Consider the following 18,700-nt stretch of genomic DNA (forward strand, 5'->3'; position numbering starts at 1 on the left):
CAGGGCTTCCCCTTCCACTGGTGCTCTTACTAGGATATTCATTTCCAGCTGAACTCTTAAATCTTAAAAATGTATAGCAAGTTTGCAAAGTGCTTTGGTATGTAAGTTACAAGGCAATCATGTGAACTGATTATCATCAATTAAGAAAAACTACTACATGTTAAAAGACACCACTGATCGGGGCTGGAGAGATGGCTCAGTGGTTAGGAGCACTAACTGTTCTTCCAGAGGTCCTGAGTTCAAATCCCAGCAACCACATGGTGGCTCACAACCATCTATAATGAGATCTGATGCCCTCTTCTGGTGTCTGAAGACAGCTACAGTGTACTCAAATACATTAAATAAATAAATCTTTAAAAAAAAAAAAAGACCTAGGAAGCGCAAGGCCCTGGGTTCGGTCCCCAGCTCCGAAAAAAAGAACCAAAAAAAAAAAAAAAAAAGACACCACTGATCATACAGCAACACAAAAACTAGTATTAGAAAGAATATGAATATTTATGAAAAACAAATGTGCCTTGACTAAATGGAATATCCTTAAGTTATAAAAATGAATAAATTAATAAATTAATGAACATATCTAAACCAAATATATTTCATGCTTTAAAATGATAGTCAACTTTATGCTTTATAATTGTATTTTAGTGAAAAACATCCTCAAATGCTTTCCTGAAGAGCAAATGGGAGAAAAATCAAAGATATTAAATCTTCCATTAAACTATAGTTTTTGAAATATCACAAACAATAATTATCTTTGTGGAACTGTTTTATTATGATAAATCCAGCAAAACTTTGTGCATACACATATAGTCAAAACTGCCCTCCTGAAATAAACATTCAAATTTCTTCAAAAATGAAATTAAAATTTTATATTCTTTCCAAGCTACTAATACAGTTATATTTGGTAATGGCAATCCTAACTCTTGGCATTACCTGAAAATAGTTGACCTTCTTTATAAAAGCAACCTAGAGAACTACAGCAAAGTTGTGCCAAACTCTTTCTTTTGGAATTCTCTTACTCTGCAAAATTACCACGTATAAGAATAAAGTTGAAACTCAAAGATTTAATACATAACTTACACACAATGAAATTCACAAAGTTGCAAGTATACATTTCCTATTTTGCACTACTATAATCACAAAATGTATAAAGGTGTCATGTTAGGTATTTTGCAACTAATAACTGGTATGATGATGATCTGAGATTGAATGATGCTAAAGAAAAGCACTGTTTATAAAATATCTGATAAAAATATTTATCTCTATTAACATTACAACAGGAAGGTACGTGTTACCAAATTATGATCTCACAGAGGGCAGATCTAGACAGTGCTCACAGGCTCCCCTTTCTCTCCATCTTCTTTGAAGTCTTTGTTGTCAGCTTCTTCTTCCACCTCCACCTTGTTTTCATCATTCCCTTCTGTAGCAGCCTCTTGCTCTTCTTCTTCCTTTCTATCCTCGTTTCCGTCAGCCTTCTTTTTTCCGTCTTCCTCATGCTGACCTTCCTTTCCGTCTTCCTCATGCAGATCTTCCTTCCCTTCTTCCTCATGCAGATCTTCCTTCCCTTCTTCCTCATGCTGACCTTCCTTTCCGTCTTCCTCATGCAGATCTTCCTTCCCTTCTTCCTCATGCAGATCTTCCTTCCCTTCTTCCTCATGCAGATCTTCCTTCCCCTCTTCCTCATGCAGATCTTCCTTCCCTTCTTCCTCATGCAGATCTTCCTTCCCTTCTTCCTCATGCAGATCTTCCTTCCCTTCTTCCTCATGCAGATCTTCCTTCCCTTCTTCCTCATGCAGATCTTCCTTTCCGTCTTCCTCATGCAGATCTTCCTTTCCGTCTTCCTCATGCAGATCTTCCTTTCCGTCTTCCTCATGCAGCTCTTCCTTTCCTTCTTCCTCATGCTGACTTTCCTTTCTGCCTTCCTTGTTTTCCTCTACTTTGCATTTCCCATCATCCCCCTCAGTTTCCTCTTTCTGTTGTTCTTTTACTTCTTCCTCTGTTTCAGCTTCCCCCTCATCATCTTTCTCTTCTTCCTTCTTCCCATCACCTCCTTTGTCATCTTCTTTTTCCTTGTCTTCCTTCTCTTCATCATCTTTGGCCTCCTTTGCGTCTTCGATTTCAGCTACATCTGGTTTCTCTTTTAGGCCTCCTTCCCTTTCCCCATCTTCTCCCTCCTCACCTGTATCTTCGTGCTCTTTTTCATCTTCATCTTTCTCCACATCTTGAATGTTTGCTTCTAGCTCATCATTTTTGCCTTTTGTTACCACTGCTTCTTTCTTTTCTCCTCCATCTCCTTCAGTGTCTTCATTTATCTGTTCTTTTACTTCCTCAGTTTCCATTTTAGAAATGGGTGCCTAGATATAATGAAAGGAAAAAGATTGTAAATTGAGAGCTGTTTTCTCCCTTGAATATTTAGATTAGTTTAATTATACTTGTTTCATGAGAAGCCTACTTATAGTTTGTTTGCCAGAAGTACTTTTCCTATATAAGGAAAATATTCCAAACAATACACAAATATAGTATCTTGATACAAAGCACCACAAACAGATGCTTGCAACCATAATAATTTCAGTAAACCCTGTCTATATAAATACTTTTCATTACAAATATGATGAAACAAGTAAGCAAAGATTGTTTGTTTATTCTATGTCATAAATTCTCAGTAAGAAAAACATGTGGAGATAAAGTCTTTGGGAAAATACTGTTTTTCTGTTCTTTTGAGACAAGATCTCACCCAAGTTGGCCTTGAACTCACAGTGATTTTCTAGCTCCCACCTACCAAACATTGTCTGTGTTGGTTTGAATAAGAATGGCCATTGTAGGAGTTGGGAATTTGGCTCAGTGGTAGAGCGCTTGCCTACGAGGCGCAAGGCCCTGGGTTCGGTCCCCAGCTCCAAAAAAAAAAAAAGAAAAGGAAAAGAATGGCCATGGTAGGCTCATATATTTTAATGTTTAATCATAATGGAATGGCACTACTTGAGAAGGATTAGGTATGGCGTTGTTGAAGAAGGTGTGGCCTTGCGGTGGCCACTAGGAGTGGGATTTGAGGTTTAAGAAGCCCAAGCCAGGTCACTGTCAGTCTCTCTTCCTGAGGCCTGCAAAACCAGATGTAGAACTCTCAGCTACTGCTCCAGCACCATGTGCCTGAGTGCTGTCATGCTCCTGCCACGAAGATAATGGCCTAAATTCCTGAAATTGTAAGCCAGCCCCAATTAAATGCTTTCCTTTATATGGGTTGTTATGGTTGTGGTGTCTCTTCAGAGCATTAAAACCTAAGACGCTGGGGTAGCAAGCATGTACCACGATGCACAATTTAGATTTGTGTGTCTTTTGTTGTTTCTTTCAGACAGGGTTTCATTATGTAGCTCTAGCTGTCCTGGAACTAACTGTATTGACCAGTCCTCAGCCTCACAGAGACAAACTCACCTCTGCCTTCCAACATATTTGTACCTTTTTAAAAACAAAAATTACTTGAAAATCCTAAATGGTTTCTTAGATATTACATTCATGTATGTTTGATTTGATACCTCGATTTAGTAATTTTACTAGAGTACCTAAAAATGTAGTATACATGAAATATATAGCACTTATTCAAAACATGATACATGGCTGGCCATGTCACTCAGTTGATAGAATGCTTGAATACATGAAGCTCTGGGTTGGGTCACCAGCCTTGCATAAATTAGGTGTGTGTGGTGCTGCAGGTCTGTAATCATAGCACTTAGTAGGTGGAGGTAAGGAGAACCAGAAAAAGAGGTGGAGACAAGGAGGACCAGAAGTTCCAGGTCATTCTTGACTATATAATGGGTTTGAGGCCGTCCTTGGCTATAGGAGACCTTGGCTGAAACAAAAAGTTCTAAGACAGTTTACTTTATCATCTATAGAAGAAATAAAATGTCATTTTCTGGGAGAAGAAGTTAAAAATAGTCTATGAGTTGACAAAAGGAATTAAAGTTTGGCTTATATTTAATAAGAGAATTTTATTTGTTGTAAGTCATTCTTACTGGGATTGTTAAATCAATAACAATGCTAACCAACTGTGCTAATATTACCTGCAAAGCTCATTTTCCATTCGTTTTCTATTTAGACACCATTTTACCACGGAACCACTATTCATTTACTATTTCTGTTTTTAAACTAAAAGGCAAGTATGATTATTTGCACTTGCTTGTTAACTTTTCAAGAAGATAGATTTCTGGCTACCTCAATAATTTTGGCTTCTCCATTTTCAGCATTTTCCATGTTGCATTCTCCTTTAACAACTTCTGGCTTGGTTTCAGGAATTGTTGTGGCACCTGCATCTTTGCTTTCTTCCACGACATTTGTGGTCTTCGTTTTCTGCCCAGCAACACAAAAATAAATATACAAAGTTTAGGTGCTATGTTGATTCAGGAGAGCTTTAACATAGTACTCAAAAATCTGATAGCAGTAAAATTAACATATAACTCTTTCAGTGATACTTCTAACATAGCATTAAAATTGCATTCTGTTACTCTTATATAAATTAAGGAAATATGCTTTTATGATGAGTGTAATGAGAACTAACAAGTTAATGTTGACTAGTGTCCACCAAGGTCCAATTCCCAGCATCTGGTTAAACTGATATATTGAATGTCTCTTACCAAAAGTCAGTTTAGTCAGTTTATTGGTGTCTAGTCTAATCATTAACAAGAAGGTTGGGTTAATTATGTCTTCACTGGTAGTAATTAAGAGAAATGCCATGTTAGAACATCAATTTAGACACATCTAGAAGAGATCACCATAGGATGTAGCTGTTTTAATCTTTATATTTCTAAGACGTTTTTTGGCTTTGCTATAAGAAAGTATGTTGCTTAAGTGAATATACAGGAGAAAGATGCCAGGAAAAAAAATGTTTAGGGACTGGGGATTTAGCTCAGTGGTAGAGCGCTTACCTAGGAAGCGCAAGGCCCTGGGTTCGGTCCCCAGCTCCGAAAAAAAGAACCAAAAAAAAAAAAAAAAAGAAAAAAAAAAAAAAAAAAGGTCAACACCTCTGTCTCCTGCGCAGGATACGTGTCGACCCGGAGATCCCCGTAATAGATCTCCGTAATAAACCTCGCCTTTGCTTATTACATCCAAAAAAAAAAAAAAATGTTTAAATCCTAGGTCCTTAACTTACATAGAGTGATCTTGAGAAATGGTAGAAATCTGTCAAATTGTGTTTTCATACATAAAATGATAATATCACTCACCACAGAGGAATATTGTTGGGAAATTGAGAAAACACATATGGAATTATGTTAGAAATTATATACCCCAATGTACATAAAAGTTATTATTCTGTTAACAAATAAGAAACAGATCTGAACAAGATAAATACTTTTTACAGTACAAGATAAATATTTTTTAGAGTACATGATTAGATAACAGCTCTCATGGTTTATTCCTATACTTTCCACACCTTCCCTCTCTCAGTGCAACTTGCAGAGAGCAGTTCAATAGCTAGTGCTACATCGATTTATAAATTGACTGGTTGAGATAATTAAACAAGGGTTTTTAAAATAAGAATTCACAAAAGCATCTTACAAGAATGACCATGGTTTGCTGTGTCTTCAGTCACAAAGTGAGATTAGATGATGTCAAAAATTATCACCCCTACACACAGGGAAAGCACTAATTCAGTCTCCCACTACCACCAATGGGTCAGTCAAGTTCCTTAGATCTGTATTCATCCTTATAGTCATCAGGCGCTGCTCCCTGGGAAAATCACCTTTGTGATTATGGTATTTTCCTGCCAGGTTAAGTATTCAAATATTCTTGTGGAGGTTTTTTTGGAGGGGGAGGGAGGATTTATTTATAGTCTAGCACCTAGGAAAGCCAGGGCAGGAACCTGGAGGCAGGGGTGAGGCAGAAGCCATGGAGAAACACTGTTTACTGACTTCTCCTCAAATATTTTTTGTAACTTTAATCTTTTCTTATTTCTGTACTTGTGAGAAAAAATGTATATAAAGCAATTAACAGTGAACTTAATATTGATTTTACTTCTCTTTCGGCCTGTCATTAGCTATAACACACAAGCGCCAAAGTCTATATAAAAGCAGTTGACTTCATTTAAAGCAACAAACATGATAGTACTTCCGGAAGCATTATCAAATATTAGTTACTGCTATTATTATAATACACTATCACATTACTGCAATGTATGGCCTTTGTTTTCCTAGGAATATTGGTAAATATCAAAAGCATATACATTTAATGGGTCTACCAACCAAAATTTTTTATTTTACATTTAGAATATTGTGTTGAAACTACCAAATAAAAATGCTAAGACACAGCTACAATAACAAAATGTCCAAACATTCACCACCCAGTACATCCATATGTCCTGCATTTTACATTAGATTTCTGTCTAAGCAAGCTATGAAGAAAACAGAAGGATCAGGTGTGTGCACTTTCACAATTCATTTCTAAAAAGAATTTATTTCCCTCAAATTTATAATTTGAATATTTACCCTTGAAGTTGATGCTCTTTTAGGTTTCAACTCCGGTGTAAAGGGCACAGGCATCTGCATCAGAAAATGTCATTATATAAGAAAAGAGGAAGAAATCATATTTGAAGAAAGAGCACTAATAATGAAATACATACGTATGATTTAAACCAAGCACTAGGGAAAGAATCCTTTTCCTTAATGTGTAAAGTTTCTCCCATAAACCTTCAAAATAGCCCTTGTACTAAACATAATATTATGCAGGCTTTCCCAGTTCTAAAAACCCGATTCCATGATACATGGGTAGCATTTTATAAATACCACTTACAGCAGACAGTCGAGCCGATCTTCTCTTTGGCTAGAAGTGGAAAAAAAAAAGAGTCAAAAGAATTATTGATATACAAATCTAGAATTATTTTTACTGAGAAAATATTTGGTGTAGCACTGTGTAAATGTTGCTATTAAAGAAGTGATTATAAATTCTCTTTAAAAATGTCATAGACACATCTGGTCCAACCCCGGAAACCTTGCATATGCTAAAGGAATAGAATCCCATGACAAGCTTCTTTCACTGAGATAAATCAGCAAAATGGCCATTTCTGAGGAGTTCACTTTAAAATTAAAATATACCTTTCTCCTCACCAATTGACTGACAAAAGAGAATTTGAGCTGAAGAAGGTGCTCTCTGGATCTTATAACAAGCACAGTAGGGTCAGAAATGCTAAAACGTCTGTCTTTTTTTTTTTTTTTTTATTAGTGTAACTTGAGACATCACTGGCATACACAACATTTGTGTTCAGGTGGTACAGATATAACTACCAGCATTTTTACCTAGTTATGTGTCTTTAGTTTATAATGGGTGTGTTTTTCCCCCCAAAGAAACTCACAAACTAAAGACACTCACCTCCTGGCTCGCATCACCTGCAGCCTGTGTAGAGGGAGAAAATACAAAAAAGAAATAGGATCATCAATATAAACATGTAGACCAGAGAAGGTTGACAATGCATTATAATTACGACTTTAGACACTTGTGACGTTTTCCCTGGGTTCCTGCTCCAGCAGCCACGTGTTGCTTTCTAGTAGCTATTCTACCTCTACTGTTTTAGTAACATGAAACGTGTACCAAGATGCAAGTTCATGCCTACGACCAGTTTACAAAGAGTCAGTGTAATCTTTTTGAATAAATAATGTCACTTAAGAACAAATCATGTTCATTTAAAAATCCACCTGCTCTAATGTTAAAGCCAAAACAAGGGTTGGGCGGGACGAAAGAAGGCGGAGCTTCTCGCAGTTTCCCTTTCTTGCCTTATGTTTGCCATGCAATTGTATCTATCTGACTAGCTCTACTGATTATGGACTATTTTCTTCCTCAAGTTCTGCATACAAAACAACAATCCCACCATACTTTCAAGGAAGGACGTCTTTGTTGCAACGTCAACGTTTTGTTCAGAGAAGCAGGCGGCGGATTTTAAAACTTCCCGCCACTACCTGCTACAAGGTTGCTGTCAGCTCTGCAAAATAGCAAGATCCATTGCACAAGACGTACAGAGCCGGGCGGCGGGAGCCTCGGGAAGGGGGTGGTGATTAGAAGAAACAATTGCTTTCCGTATCTGAGTAGCCCTTTACTCTGGGAATTACCAGGCTATTATTTCAATGATACAGCCCCAGAGCACTGAGGAATTTCAGCCTCATTTCTCTGTTCTAGGAATACGGAAGGCGGACGGATTCACAAGAATATAAAAACACAATCATAAGGTTTTTACATTAACACAGTATTTTATTTTATGATTTCACCAAGCAATGAAACAACATTCCATTTTAGTTGTAAGAGACTCGGGGAGGGGGGTGGCACAAACACTGAGCTTCAACTTATTTCCTATCTGCGCGGAGACAGGAATTTTGAAGTGAAGGGTTACAGAAGACCTGTAGCCCTCGGTAGCTCGAATCAACTCCCCATGTCTAAAGTGAACTAATCCCACGGCACCCCACCAACCAACGCTGGCAGTAGTTTTTCGGACACGGCTCTCTAATCACCTTTCCACCTTTAACTAGAGAGTTCCAAGAGTGCCAAATCTCTCAGATCTAAAGTTTCTAATTACAGCGGTGAATCTCTCCCTTCTCTAGGACAGTTTGAAGTCTGCGCCGCCTAATGGCACAGGATTACCATTGCATAGCCATCTGGCATGACAAGAAGTGGAGGAGGGAAGAGGGGGGAAAAAGGAAAAAAGAAAACGGAAAGAACAAAGGCAAAAACAAGAGAAAGCCAGGGCTTTCGCTCCCCCAAACGGGACGGTTCCCCAAGAAAAGCTAGAGGTAGAGGAGGAAGCTGGCGCTGGAAGTGTGGTTGGGAGAAGAGTTCTCCAATAGGGTAAGCGGAGGAAGGGGGGTGGGGTAGGAAGCGACAGCACAGCGCTATGGCTGTTTGTAATTCAGCATGGAGACACCTCTCAAACGATTCTCTCCTTTAAACAAAACAAGCCAAAAGTGAACTACCAGTTGCATACGAGACCTTCCGAAACCAAACACAGACCGATCGCTACCTTTCCCTCGCCTTCCATTCAGAACATCACAAAATCAAACTAGAAGCCAAAATGCTCTTTCAAAAAGATCGAAATCTCTGCCGTAGGAAATATGTATTTCGGCAGCAAATCTCCCGTCTATCTTCCCATTTCACTTACCTTTCTTTTGGGCATTGTTGCAGCTCTCCGTAGGAGATCCTTAGGCAGGAGGGAAAAAAAGCCGAGAGGAGTCTCTGCCTGACTGCTCCGCGAGCGACTGAGTTTTCAATGAACTAATTGCAGCACGATATGTACTCGCGTCCCCCCTCCCCCTAAAAAAAAATCTCTCGTTATTGGCAACATTAAACACGCCAAGACGCAACCAAACTACGTGAATGGTTACCCGAAGTGGGAGCCAGGTTGGAGTGACAGGCTGTCAGGCCAATGAGGGGAGGTGGCCGGTTCGGAAGGCGTGGCCCGCGAACTTGCCCGAAGCCCTCGTACGCTGCCGGCTTTGACTGCCTCTAGGGTGCCGGAGTCCACGCACTTAGCAGACGCCTAGTGCTCCAACGTGACCAGCAGGAAATCCAGTTTTTTTGCCTTTCACCCTTTTTTAAAGTTAGAACGACAAGCAAAAGCTCTAACAGTTGGTTTTTGACCCCCACGATCTCCACCCCCGCTTCTTTCTTCGCGCGGGGTGGCGGGCCCTTTTGAGACTGGATTGAGCCAGAAGCTCCAGTCTTTCCCAGTTAGCAAAAGGGCGAGGTCGGAGTGACAGGATCACCCGTTTAGAGCTCAGAAAAAGAGTGGGAACGTTTCTGGTCGTGAGAACTTCCCGCCAAGGCTGAACTGTGGTCCTGGCTTTAGAAGGGTGCCAGAACTGCGCGCCTCCCGCAGGTGGAGAGTAGCAATAAATCTGGGACCTGGAAGAGCAGGACTCGCTTGCAGGCCGCCTACCTTCTAAAAGAGCTAGTACTCCGCCTGGAACGAGAATTAAATGGGGCCACGCGGGAAGTCTGTAATAGCAGAGGTCTACCCAGAGGAAAAACATTGGCTTTAATGGATTCGTAATTCAAAGATGATATTTAAGACTACATAGAAAGCAAACCAAAACCATTTGTTATATTCATTACTGAAACTTGAGGTGCCTCCTTTTTTTAAAAATTTTTATTATTTAAAAAAATTTTTTTTGGCCCACGGAAGTGCCACCTAAACCTATTCTAGTCTCAGTGTTTAAGTAGCAGCTTTCTGTGCTGAGAATCTTTCATTTGTCTTCTAGTGCGAGTCTGAGACCTAAACGTTTGGAGAAAAGAATAAGATGCTTAGAAATAATTCTGGTTAAAACAGAGCGCAGAGGGCTGCTAATTGTTACTGGAACTAAACAGGCCGGGTCCCTGCAGCTTTTTTTGAGATGTGCTTCGCTTCGGTTGTTGAAAGAGCTAATTGTATTTAAAAGTGTTTCAACAACAGTCTGCATTCCCTAAGCTGAAAGTCTAATCAAAAAGGAAAATTAACCTTTTAAACAGTTACTTAAAAAATTAGGTCCCTAGGGTTGGGGATTTAGCTCAGTGGTAGAGCTCTTGCCTAGCAAGCGCAAGGCCCTGGGTTCGGTCCCCAGCTCCGAAAAAAAAAGAAAAGAAAAAAAAAATTAGGTCCCTGGCCTAGTGGTGTATGCTTTTAATCCCAGAACTTGGGAGGCAGAAGCAGGCAGATCACTGAGATCAGGCCTAGCCTGGTCTACACCTATCGAGCAAGCCGGAACTACCTAGTGAGACCCTGCTTCACTGCCTCCCCTCCCCCAACTCTTTTCAAAGGTTCCTGTAGCTTAAAGGAAAACCAGACCGTCCATTTCAAAGTTTACTAGCCAGACCTGGTGGTGGCGGCGAGAGAGCTGCTTAGATTCAAGTCATTCTACGCTAAATAGACATCCGCCACAAACAAACAAACAAACAAACAAACAAACAACAAACCACACCTGACTGTCGATATGATTTACAGGTTACCAAACCTTCAGTTCAACCTAAAAGGCACCCTGAGAGCCTATCATTTTGAGTTTTGTTCTGTCTTCCCTTGCGTTTAGCCTGGGGAGTTAAACAAACCATTTACCCTAAGACCTACTGAACCTACTCCCTTAACTTCACATTGCATTCTTATGCAAGTAGACAACTGGAAGGCGCATTTACATTTGCTTCCTTGGCCTGCAGTTATGTGTCATCTGACCAGGCTCCAGATGTGCCTTTTAGTTACCTTTAAGTGAAAGCACTGTTGAAAAGAAACTAGGTATCTTTCAGTAATTTGATTTTCTGAGAGAAAATTGGTTTCAATATAAGAATTGTCTCATAAGGATAAGGGAAAAATGAAGAGAATGAAAACGTGTTAGCAATGGAATGCATCCATTCAACAAATTCTTATTTACCACTATTTTATGGGTTAGATTTTTGTTTTTGTAGGCTCGAGTATAAAAATGCAAACCCCTGTGGCATGCAAAGTGGCAGTACATAGTTTCTGCCCTTAAGGATTTTCGTAGCTCTGTAGAATTGAGAAAACAAATGCATATGTATTTACGAATCAAAGTTGCATATATTATATGAATTGTGAAGTTTATGTTTAATAATGCCGTAGGGGTGGGGCGGGAAGCCTCCTTTTGAAACTGAGGGTTTTGAGGACGGCTTTTGGTATCTGGCCCTGAATTCTTGTGGAGATTGTTACAATGTAACACTGCAGAGGCAGTTTGGACTTGTTGAGGGAACAGACGGTCCAGTCTCCATAAATGGTGCAGAGGAGCTCAGGGAGGCGAATCTCAAGTTGGAGGTAACATTAAATGTGTTGTCAGAACAAGTGAGCTCTGGCACCTCTCAGGTTTGTCAGCTATTTTCTGCTTTGGTCAGTCTTTCTTCCTTGGAGCCCAACCTGTTCAAATTGTGATTTACTCCTTTCCAGATTCCCAAATATGAGACATTTGTCTATGTCTTCACCCTACCCCCATAATTCCTTCTAGGAGTAAACAAGCTGGGTTTCCTTTGTGCCACTCAACTTCCTTTAGCTCTTGGCCTTTGAGACATTTATGCCTGTGTCTGAAACTCGATTACTTACAGTGTCACCTACAAAATATACCAAATGGTGCAGTCCTAGCCTAGTATGACCTCTTTATCAAAGCATTTGCTTAATCATTTCAGCCCCATCAGAGCCCGTACTATATAATTTAGATTAAACCACCGAGTTCCACAAGCAAGGTCTCACTATGTAGCCTGACTGACCTAGAACTCTGCTTACATGAAGCTGGCTTGGCACTCACAAGAGATCTATCTGCCTCTGCCCCCAAGTGTTCCTCCTATTAAAGGAATGCCACACCATACCTGGTCATGCCCATGACTGGAAATTGAATCGAACTTGTTTTTCTTTCCTGGATATTTCTCATCACATCAGATGCTAGGTCTCTCCTATAAAGTTTATCATAGTTACAAGTTATTTTTCCAAAGCTGATAAATTATTACAGATTCTGAAGTTTACTTTATGCAGTGGTCAATGTGAGATGTTTTTAATGGATCATTATTTTTAAAATTATACTAGCTTGTTTCTCCTTTTTTTTATTAAAAGCTGTGAATACTGATTGCCTGGCAATTATCCACAGGATAATTTCCCTTGGTTATTAAGTATGCCTACTATGACTGTCACAATTTAGAGTAACTGTAGCATGTCCATACAGTAACCAGAGGGAAATGGGATAGGAAGATATAAAATTTACAGATTAAATATGTCAACATTAAAATGTTTGCCACACAGAATCTAAAATAAAAATAACCTTATGTTGTGCTTATAAGAGAGGGGATGGGGTTGGGGATTTAGCTCAGCGGTAGAGCGCTTGCCTAGCAGGCGCAAGGCCCTGGGTTCGATCCCCAGCTCCGGAAAAAACTAAAAAAAAAAAAAAAAATAAGAGAGGGGATGACAGGGAGTTAAGAGAGAAAAACGATCTTTGTGTGTGTGTGTGTGTGTGTGTGTGTACGAAAAATATTCTCGATGCACTATTTTACATACAAGGGAATCACAAATGTAACAAATATCATCTTTTCCATGTTAAAGTACCTCTGGCTTTGGTTACACTTGGCTATCTTTAGCATTTCTGCTATATGCTAAAAAGTGAAAAAACATCTGAAAAGTGCTTAATATTATTTGCATATAATAAAATAAATCTTACTATTACCAAAATAATGTTTTAAATATATTATTTGGTGTTTTATGATAAAATAAACATTAAGCCCAAAATGATTCCAATGCATCAATCAGAGCACTCATGTTTGAAATGAGTTAGTTTACTGGTAGTCCTTTCCTGAGACTGGATCTTGAAACATTGAAAAATTACTGAACTTTCCTCTTAAACTTTATGTTTATTTTGGTATAGATAATATCTATGTTTTCTTGCATAAAATATAAGGTCTTTTAAATATTAATTTTGAAATGTTTTACTTTCTGTCTTATCCTGTAGACATTAATGCACAACTAGTGAAATACTAAGATGCTGATTGAAGCACTTCTTCTTCTTTTTTTTTTTTAACTTGAGTATTTCTTATTTACATTTCAAGTGTTATTCCCTTTCCCGGTTTCCAGGCAAACATCCCCCTAATCCCTCCCTCCCCCTCCCCTTCTTTATGGGTGTTCCCCTCCCCATCCTCCCCCCATTGCCACCCTCCCCCCAACAATCTAGTTCACTGGGGGTTCAGTCTTAGCAGGACCCAGGGCTTCCCCTTCCACTGGTGCTCTTACTAGGATATTCATTGCTACCTATGAGATCAGAGTCCCTGGTCAGTCCATGTATAGTCTTTAGGTAGTGGCTTAGTCCCTGGAAGCTCTGGTTGCTTGGCATTGTTGCTCATAAGGGGTCTCGAGCCCCTTCGAGCTCTTCCAGTTCTTTCTCTGATTCCGATTGAAGCACTTCTATAAACTGTGTAACTATTATGGGTCTCTGAGGTAAGTCTGTCTTTAAATAAATTATGTTTTATATTTTCTTTGACCAATGTGTCAGTATCTTCTATGATTCTTTCTTCCATCTCTTGTATTCTGTTGGTGATACTGGCATCTGTGGCTCCTGACCTCTTTCTTAGGTTTTCCATCTCCAGGGTTGACTCTATTTGTGATTTCTTTATTGTTTTTTATTTTCAATTTTAGGTCTTCGGCCATTTTGTTCAATTACATTACGTGCTCGATTGTATTTTCCTGTATTTCTTTAAGGGGTTTATTTGTTTCCTCTTTAATGGCTTCTACCAATTCTCCTGTGGTTTTCTGAATTTCTTTTACTCTTTTTATTTTATTATTTTATTTAATTACATTCCAGTCCTTGCCCACCCTCCTACAGTTCCTCATCCCATTTCTCCTCCCCCTTGCATCCAAAAGTGTACTCCCCACCCCACTAGGCCTTCCTCTTCCCTGAGGCTTCAGATCTCTCAGGTATTAAGCATATCTTCTCACTGAGGCCAGAGGAGGCAGAACTCTGCTATCTCAGACAAGCCAGTGTATGCTCCTGCTTTGGTAGCTTAGTCTGTAGGAAATCCCTGGGTTCTGGGTTAATTGAGATTACTGGTCTTCCTATGGGGTTCCTCTCCCCTTCAACTTTTTCAAACTTTCCCCTAATTCAAACATAGGGGTCCCTGACTTCAGTCCAATGGTTGGGTGTAAGTATCTGCATTTGTTTTAGTTAGTCGCAGCTTGTTGGACCTCTCAAGACAACCAGGCTAGGTTCTTGTCTATAAGCATCAGTAAGAGTATCAGGCCTTGGTGTCCCCCCTTTCTGCCCCCCCTCCCATGATGTGTATCCCAAGTTCTACTCGTCTTTGGACCACTTTTCCTTCAGTCTCTTCTCCATTTTTGTCCCTGCAGTTCTTTTACACAGGAACAATTCTGGGTCAGACATTTTGACTGTGGGTTAGTAACCCAAGCCCTCCACTTCAGGCCCTATTTATCTACTTGAGGTAGATTCTTTGAGTTCCCTCTCCCTATTGTTGCACATTTTGACTAAGGTCACCCTCATTAAGTCCTGAGAATTTCTCACCTCCTGGGTCTCCGTACTTTCCAGAGGATCCTGCCACCTCCCAGCCCTGAGGCTGCTTATCTCCATTCATTGCCTTAGCCTCTGGACTTCTCTCCGGTTCCCCTCCCCATTACCTCATCCTGTTTCTCCTTTCCTTTCCCCTACCCCTCCTCTCTCTCACCTAGATACCTCCCTCCCTAGGCCTCCCTGATTATTTTCTTCCCCTTTCTAAGTAGGATGGAAGCATCCTTACCTGGGCCTTTCTCCTTGTTACACTTCTTAAGGTCTATGAGGTTTATCCTAGGTATTCTGTAGTTACTGGCTAATATAGAATTGTCAGTGACTACATACCATGCATGTGCTTTTGTGTCCGAGTTACCTTACTAAAGACAATATTTTCAAGTTCCATCCATTTGCCTGAAAAATTCATGACATCCTTGTTTTTAATAGCTGAATAGTATTCCATTGTGTAAATGAACCACATTTTCTGTATCCATTCTTTAGTTGAGGGACATCTGGTTTATTTCCAGCTTCTGGCTATCCCAATTAAGGCTGATATGATCTTGGAAAGAGGAGAACCAGGAAGCCAGGTGAGGTCTTGTGAGGAGTTGGGGCCTGTGGCCACTATTACAGGCAGGTGGTCAGAAAGGTTTGGCAAGATAGGACTAGCCACTAAAGTTTAGGACAGGTGGGAGAGACGAAGATAAGAAGTTTATAAGGGCTTGCTTTTCCAGGCAGGAGATAGCAGCACCCAGCGATTGTACCAGAAGGCAAGTTGAAATTAGACAACTGTGTGTCTGTTTTTTATCAGTGGATTCAAGGGGAGCTGGGAGGAGGATGGTATCACAGTCCCCCCCCCCCCCAGACTAAATCAAGGCGGGTAGAGCTTAAAACTACAAGCTACAATGTGTTCCTGCATCTGGTTTTCGAAAATTATATTGAGGATTTTTGCATCAATATTCATAAACAAACTTGGTCTGAAGTACTGTTTTTGGTGGTTCCTTGTGTGGTTTACATATCAGAGTAACAGTGGCTTCATAGGATGAATTAGGTAGTGTTCCTTATGTTTCTATTTTGTGGAATAATTTGAAGAGTATTGTTATTAGCTCTTCCTTTGAAGGTCTGGTAGAAATCTGCACTAAAATCATCTGGCCCTGGACTTTTGTTGTTGTTGTTGTTGTTGTTGTTGTTGTTAGGAGGTTTTGAATGGCTATTTCTAATTCAACCCTTAGGGGTTGTAGGACTGTTTTGGTAGTTTACCTGATCTTTATTTAACTTTCATATGTGGTACCCATTTTATCTAGATTTTCTAGTTTTGTAGAGTATAGGCTTTTGTAGTGGGTTTTGATGATGTTTTGAATTTCCTCAGTTTCTGTTGTTATGTCTCACTTTTCATTTCTGACTTTACTAATTTGGATACTGTCTCTGTGCCCTTTATTAGTTTGGGTAAGGATTTATCTACATTGTTGATTTTCTCAAAGAACCAGCTCTTGGTTTTGTTGATTCTTTGTATAGTTCTTTTTTTTTTTTCCTTTTCTTTTTTTCGGAGCTGGGGACTGAACCCAGGGCCTTGTGCTTGCTAGGCAAGCGCTCTACCACTGAGCTAAATCCCCAACCCCGTTCAGTCCTGAGTTTGATTATTTCCTGCTTCTACTCCTCTTGTGTGTGTTGACTTCTTTCTTTTCTAGAGCTTTCAGGTATACTGTTAAGTTGCTGGCATAGGATCTCTCCAATTTCTTTATGAAGTCACTTAGTGCTATGAATTTTCTTCTCAGCACTGCTTTCACTGTGTCCCATAAATTTGGGTTTGATATGTCTTCATTTTCATTGACTTCTGTATCTTTCATTTCTTCCCTGACCAAGTTATCAATGAGCAGAGAATTGTTCAGTTTCCATGGATATGTGGGCTTTCTGTTGTTTTTGTTGTTATTAAAGTCTAGCCTTAGTCCATGTTGATTTGATAGAACCTAGGGGATTATTTTAATTTTCTTGTATCTGTTGAGGCTTGTTTTGTGCTTGATTATACGGTCAGTTTTGGAGAAGTTTCCATGAGGTGCTGAGAGGAAGGTATATTCTCTTGTTTTGGGGTGAAATGCTCTGTAGGTATCTGTTAAATCCATTTGGTTCATAACTTCTGTTAGTTTCACTGTGTCTCTGTTTAGTTTGTGTTTCAACGACCTGTCTTTTGGTGAGAGTAGGGTGTTGAAGTCTCCCACCATTATTGTGTGAGGTTCAATATATGTTTTGAGCGTTATTAACGTTTCTCTTACTAATGTGGGTGCCCTTGCATTTGGAGCATTGAAACTTCTTCCTCTTGGTGGATTTTTCTATTTATGAATATGAAGTGTCCTTACCCATCTCATTGGATAACTTTTGGCTGAAAGTCTCTTTTATGGGATATTAGAATGGCAACTTCAGCTTGTTTCTTGGGTCCATTTGCTTGGATAACTTTCTTCCAGCCTTTTACTCTGAGGTAGTACATATCTTTGTTAATGAGGTGTGTTTCTTGTGTGTAGTAAAATACTGGATCCTGTTTATGTATTTAGTCTGTTAACCTGTGTCTTTTTATTAGGATCTGAGTTTACTGATTGTTCAGTCACCAGTGAGTACCTGAGTTCCTTCTTTTACTTCTCCCAATGGTGGGCTGTTAACCGGTAAATGGATATTAAAGACAGATGATTTGTTAGTTCCTGTAATTTTTGTTGCTGGAGGTGGTATTATGTGTGTATGATTCTCTTTTGAGTTTGTTATGAATTGTTTAATTTTTTTCTGTTTTCTTGGGTATAGTTATTCTCCTAGTGTTGGAGATTTCCTTTCCATATCCTCTGTAGAGCTGGATTAGTAAAAAGATATTATGCATATTTGGTTTTGTCATGGAATATCTTGGTTTCTCCAACTATGGTGATTGAGAGTTTTGCTGGGTATAATATACTGGGCTGTTATTTGTGTTCTAAAAATATGGACTATTTCATGAAATTGCATGTTGTCTTTGTGTGGGGGCCATGTTAATCTTCTCTGTATAGTTCCTATTTTAGTATATGTGCTGCTGAAGCAAGCACTTCCTTTATTTCTTTAAGGACATTATTTATGTTTTCTTAAAGATCTCTATCTACAAGGACTGGAAGAGCTTGAAGGGGCCCCATATGAACAACAATGCCAACCAACCAGAGCTTCCAGGGTCTAAGCCACTACCCAAAGACTATACATGGACTGACCCTGGTCTCCAACCTCATAGGTAGCAATGAATAGCCTAGTAAGAGCACCAGTGGAAGGAGAAGCCCCTGGTCCTGCCAAGACTGAATCCCCAGTGAACGTGATTGTTGGGGGGAGGGCGGTAGTGGGGGGAGGATGGGGAGGGGAACACCCATATAAAAGGGGAATGGGAGGGATTAGGGAGATGTTGGCCCAGAAACTGGGAAAGGGAATAACAATCGAAATGTAAATAAGAAATACTCAAGTTAATAAAGAAAAAAAAAAGAAAAGATCTCTATCTACATGAGATTGGAATGTAGGTCAGAATCTTGCTTTTTGGTATGTTAGGGTATTCAGGGCTTGCTGTGGTGGGAGAACTGGATTCTGATAGTGCCAATTGCATTGGTTCTGTCACTTATGTTTCTTGTGATTACCTCTTGCCATTTGGCTATCTTTGGTGTTTACTGGCCTGGGTGTCTCTGATTGGAGCCAGCCTCCTTGGAGTCAGAGCTCTATGACCTGGGTTAGAGCCAGCCTCCTGGAAG

General features: G+C 39.7%; 1 protein-coding gene and 1 non-coding gene across 3 annotated transcripts; both read right to left on the bottom strand.

Annotated features, from left to right (window-relative positions):
- Nucleotides 1-745: 745 nt before the first annotated feature.
- On the bottom strand, nucleotides 746-9,920 carry Hmgn5 (high mobility group nucleosome binding domain 5). 2 transcript variants are annotated; one of them, NM_001276434.1, is made up of 7 exons: nucleotides 9,122-9,314; nucleotides 7,348-7,371; nucleotides 6,772-6,801; nucleotides 6,468-6,521; nucleotides 4,201-4,335; nucleotides 1,580-2,351; nucleotides 746-1,498 (listed from the first exon to the last, which is right to left on the bottom strand). In NM_001276434.1, exons 1-7 carry the CDS (start codon nucleotides 9,134-9,136, stop codon nucleotides 1,320-1,322), a joined length of 1,209 nt encoding a protein of 402 aa, NP_001263363.1. In that variant the 5' UTR covers nucleotides 9,137-9,314; the 3' UTR covers nucleotides 746-1,319. The 2 variants fall into 2 exon arrangements, with proteins under 2 accessions (NP_001263363.1, XP_038955316.1); XM_039099388.2 differs by having other exon boundaries at nucleotides 746-2,351; nucleotides 9,122-9,920.
- A 7,995-nt stretch (nucleotides 9,921-17,915) lies between these two features.
- Nucleotides 17,916-18,022, bottom strand: LOC120099401 (U6 spliceosomal RNA). The gene has a single exon (XR_005498591.1). It is a non-coding gene; the product is annotated as a U6 spliceosomal RNA (small nuclear RNA).
- Between the last annotated feature and the right edge of the window lie 678 nt (nucleotides 18,023-18,700).

The sequence above is a fragment of the Rattus norvegicus genome, chromosome X, assembly GCF_036323735.1.
Source record: "Rattus norvegicus strain BN/NHsdMcwi chromosome X, GRCr8, whole genome shotgun sequence".
NCBI classification, from domain to species: Eukaryota; Metazoa; Chordata; class Mammalia; order Rodentia; family Muridae; genus Rattus; species Rattus norvegicus.

Excerpts from the sequence above, each read along its gene's own strand:
- Hmgn5 (XM_039099388.2), bottom strand. Across the intron at positions 6,802-7,347 it reads CAGGTGATGCGAGCCAGGAG|CCAAAGAGAAGATCGGCTCG; the intron begins GTGAGTGTCTTT and ends TTCCACTTCTAG. Across the intron at positions 6,522-6,771 it reads GATCGGCTCGACTGTCTGCT|ATGCCTGTGCCCTTTACACC; the intron begins GTAAGTGGTATT and ends TTTCTGATGCAG.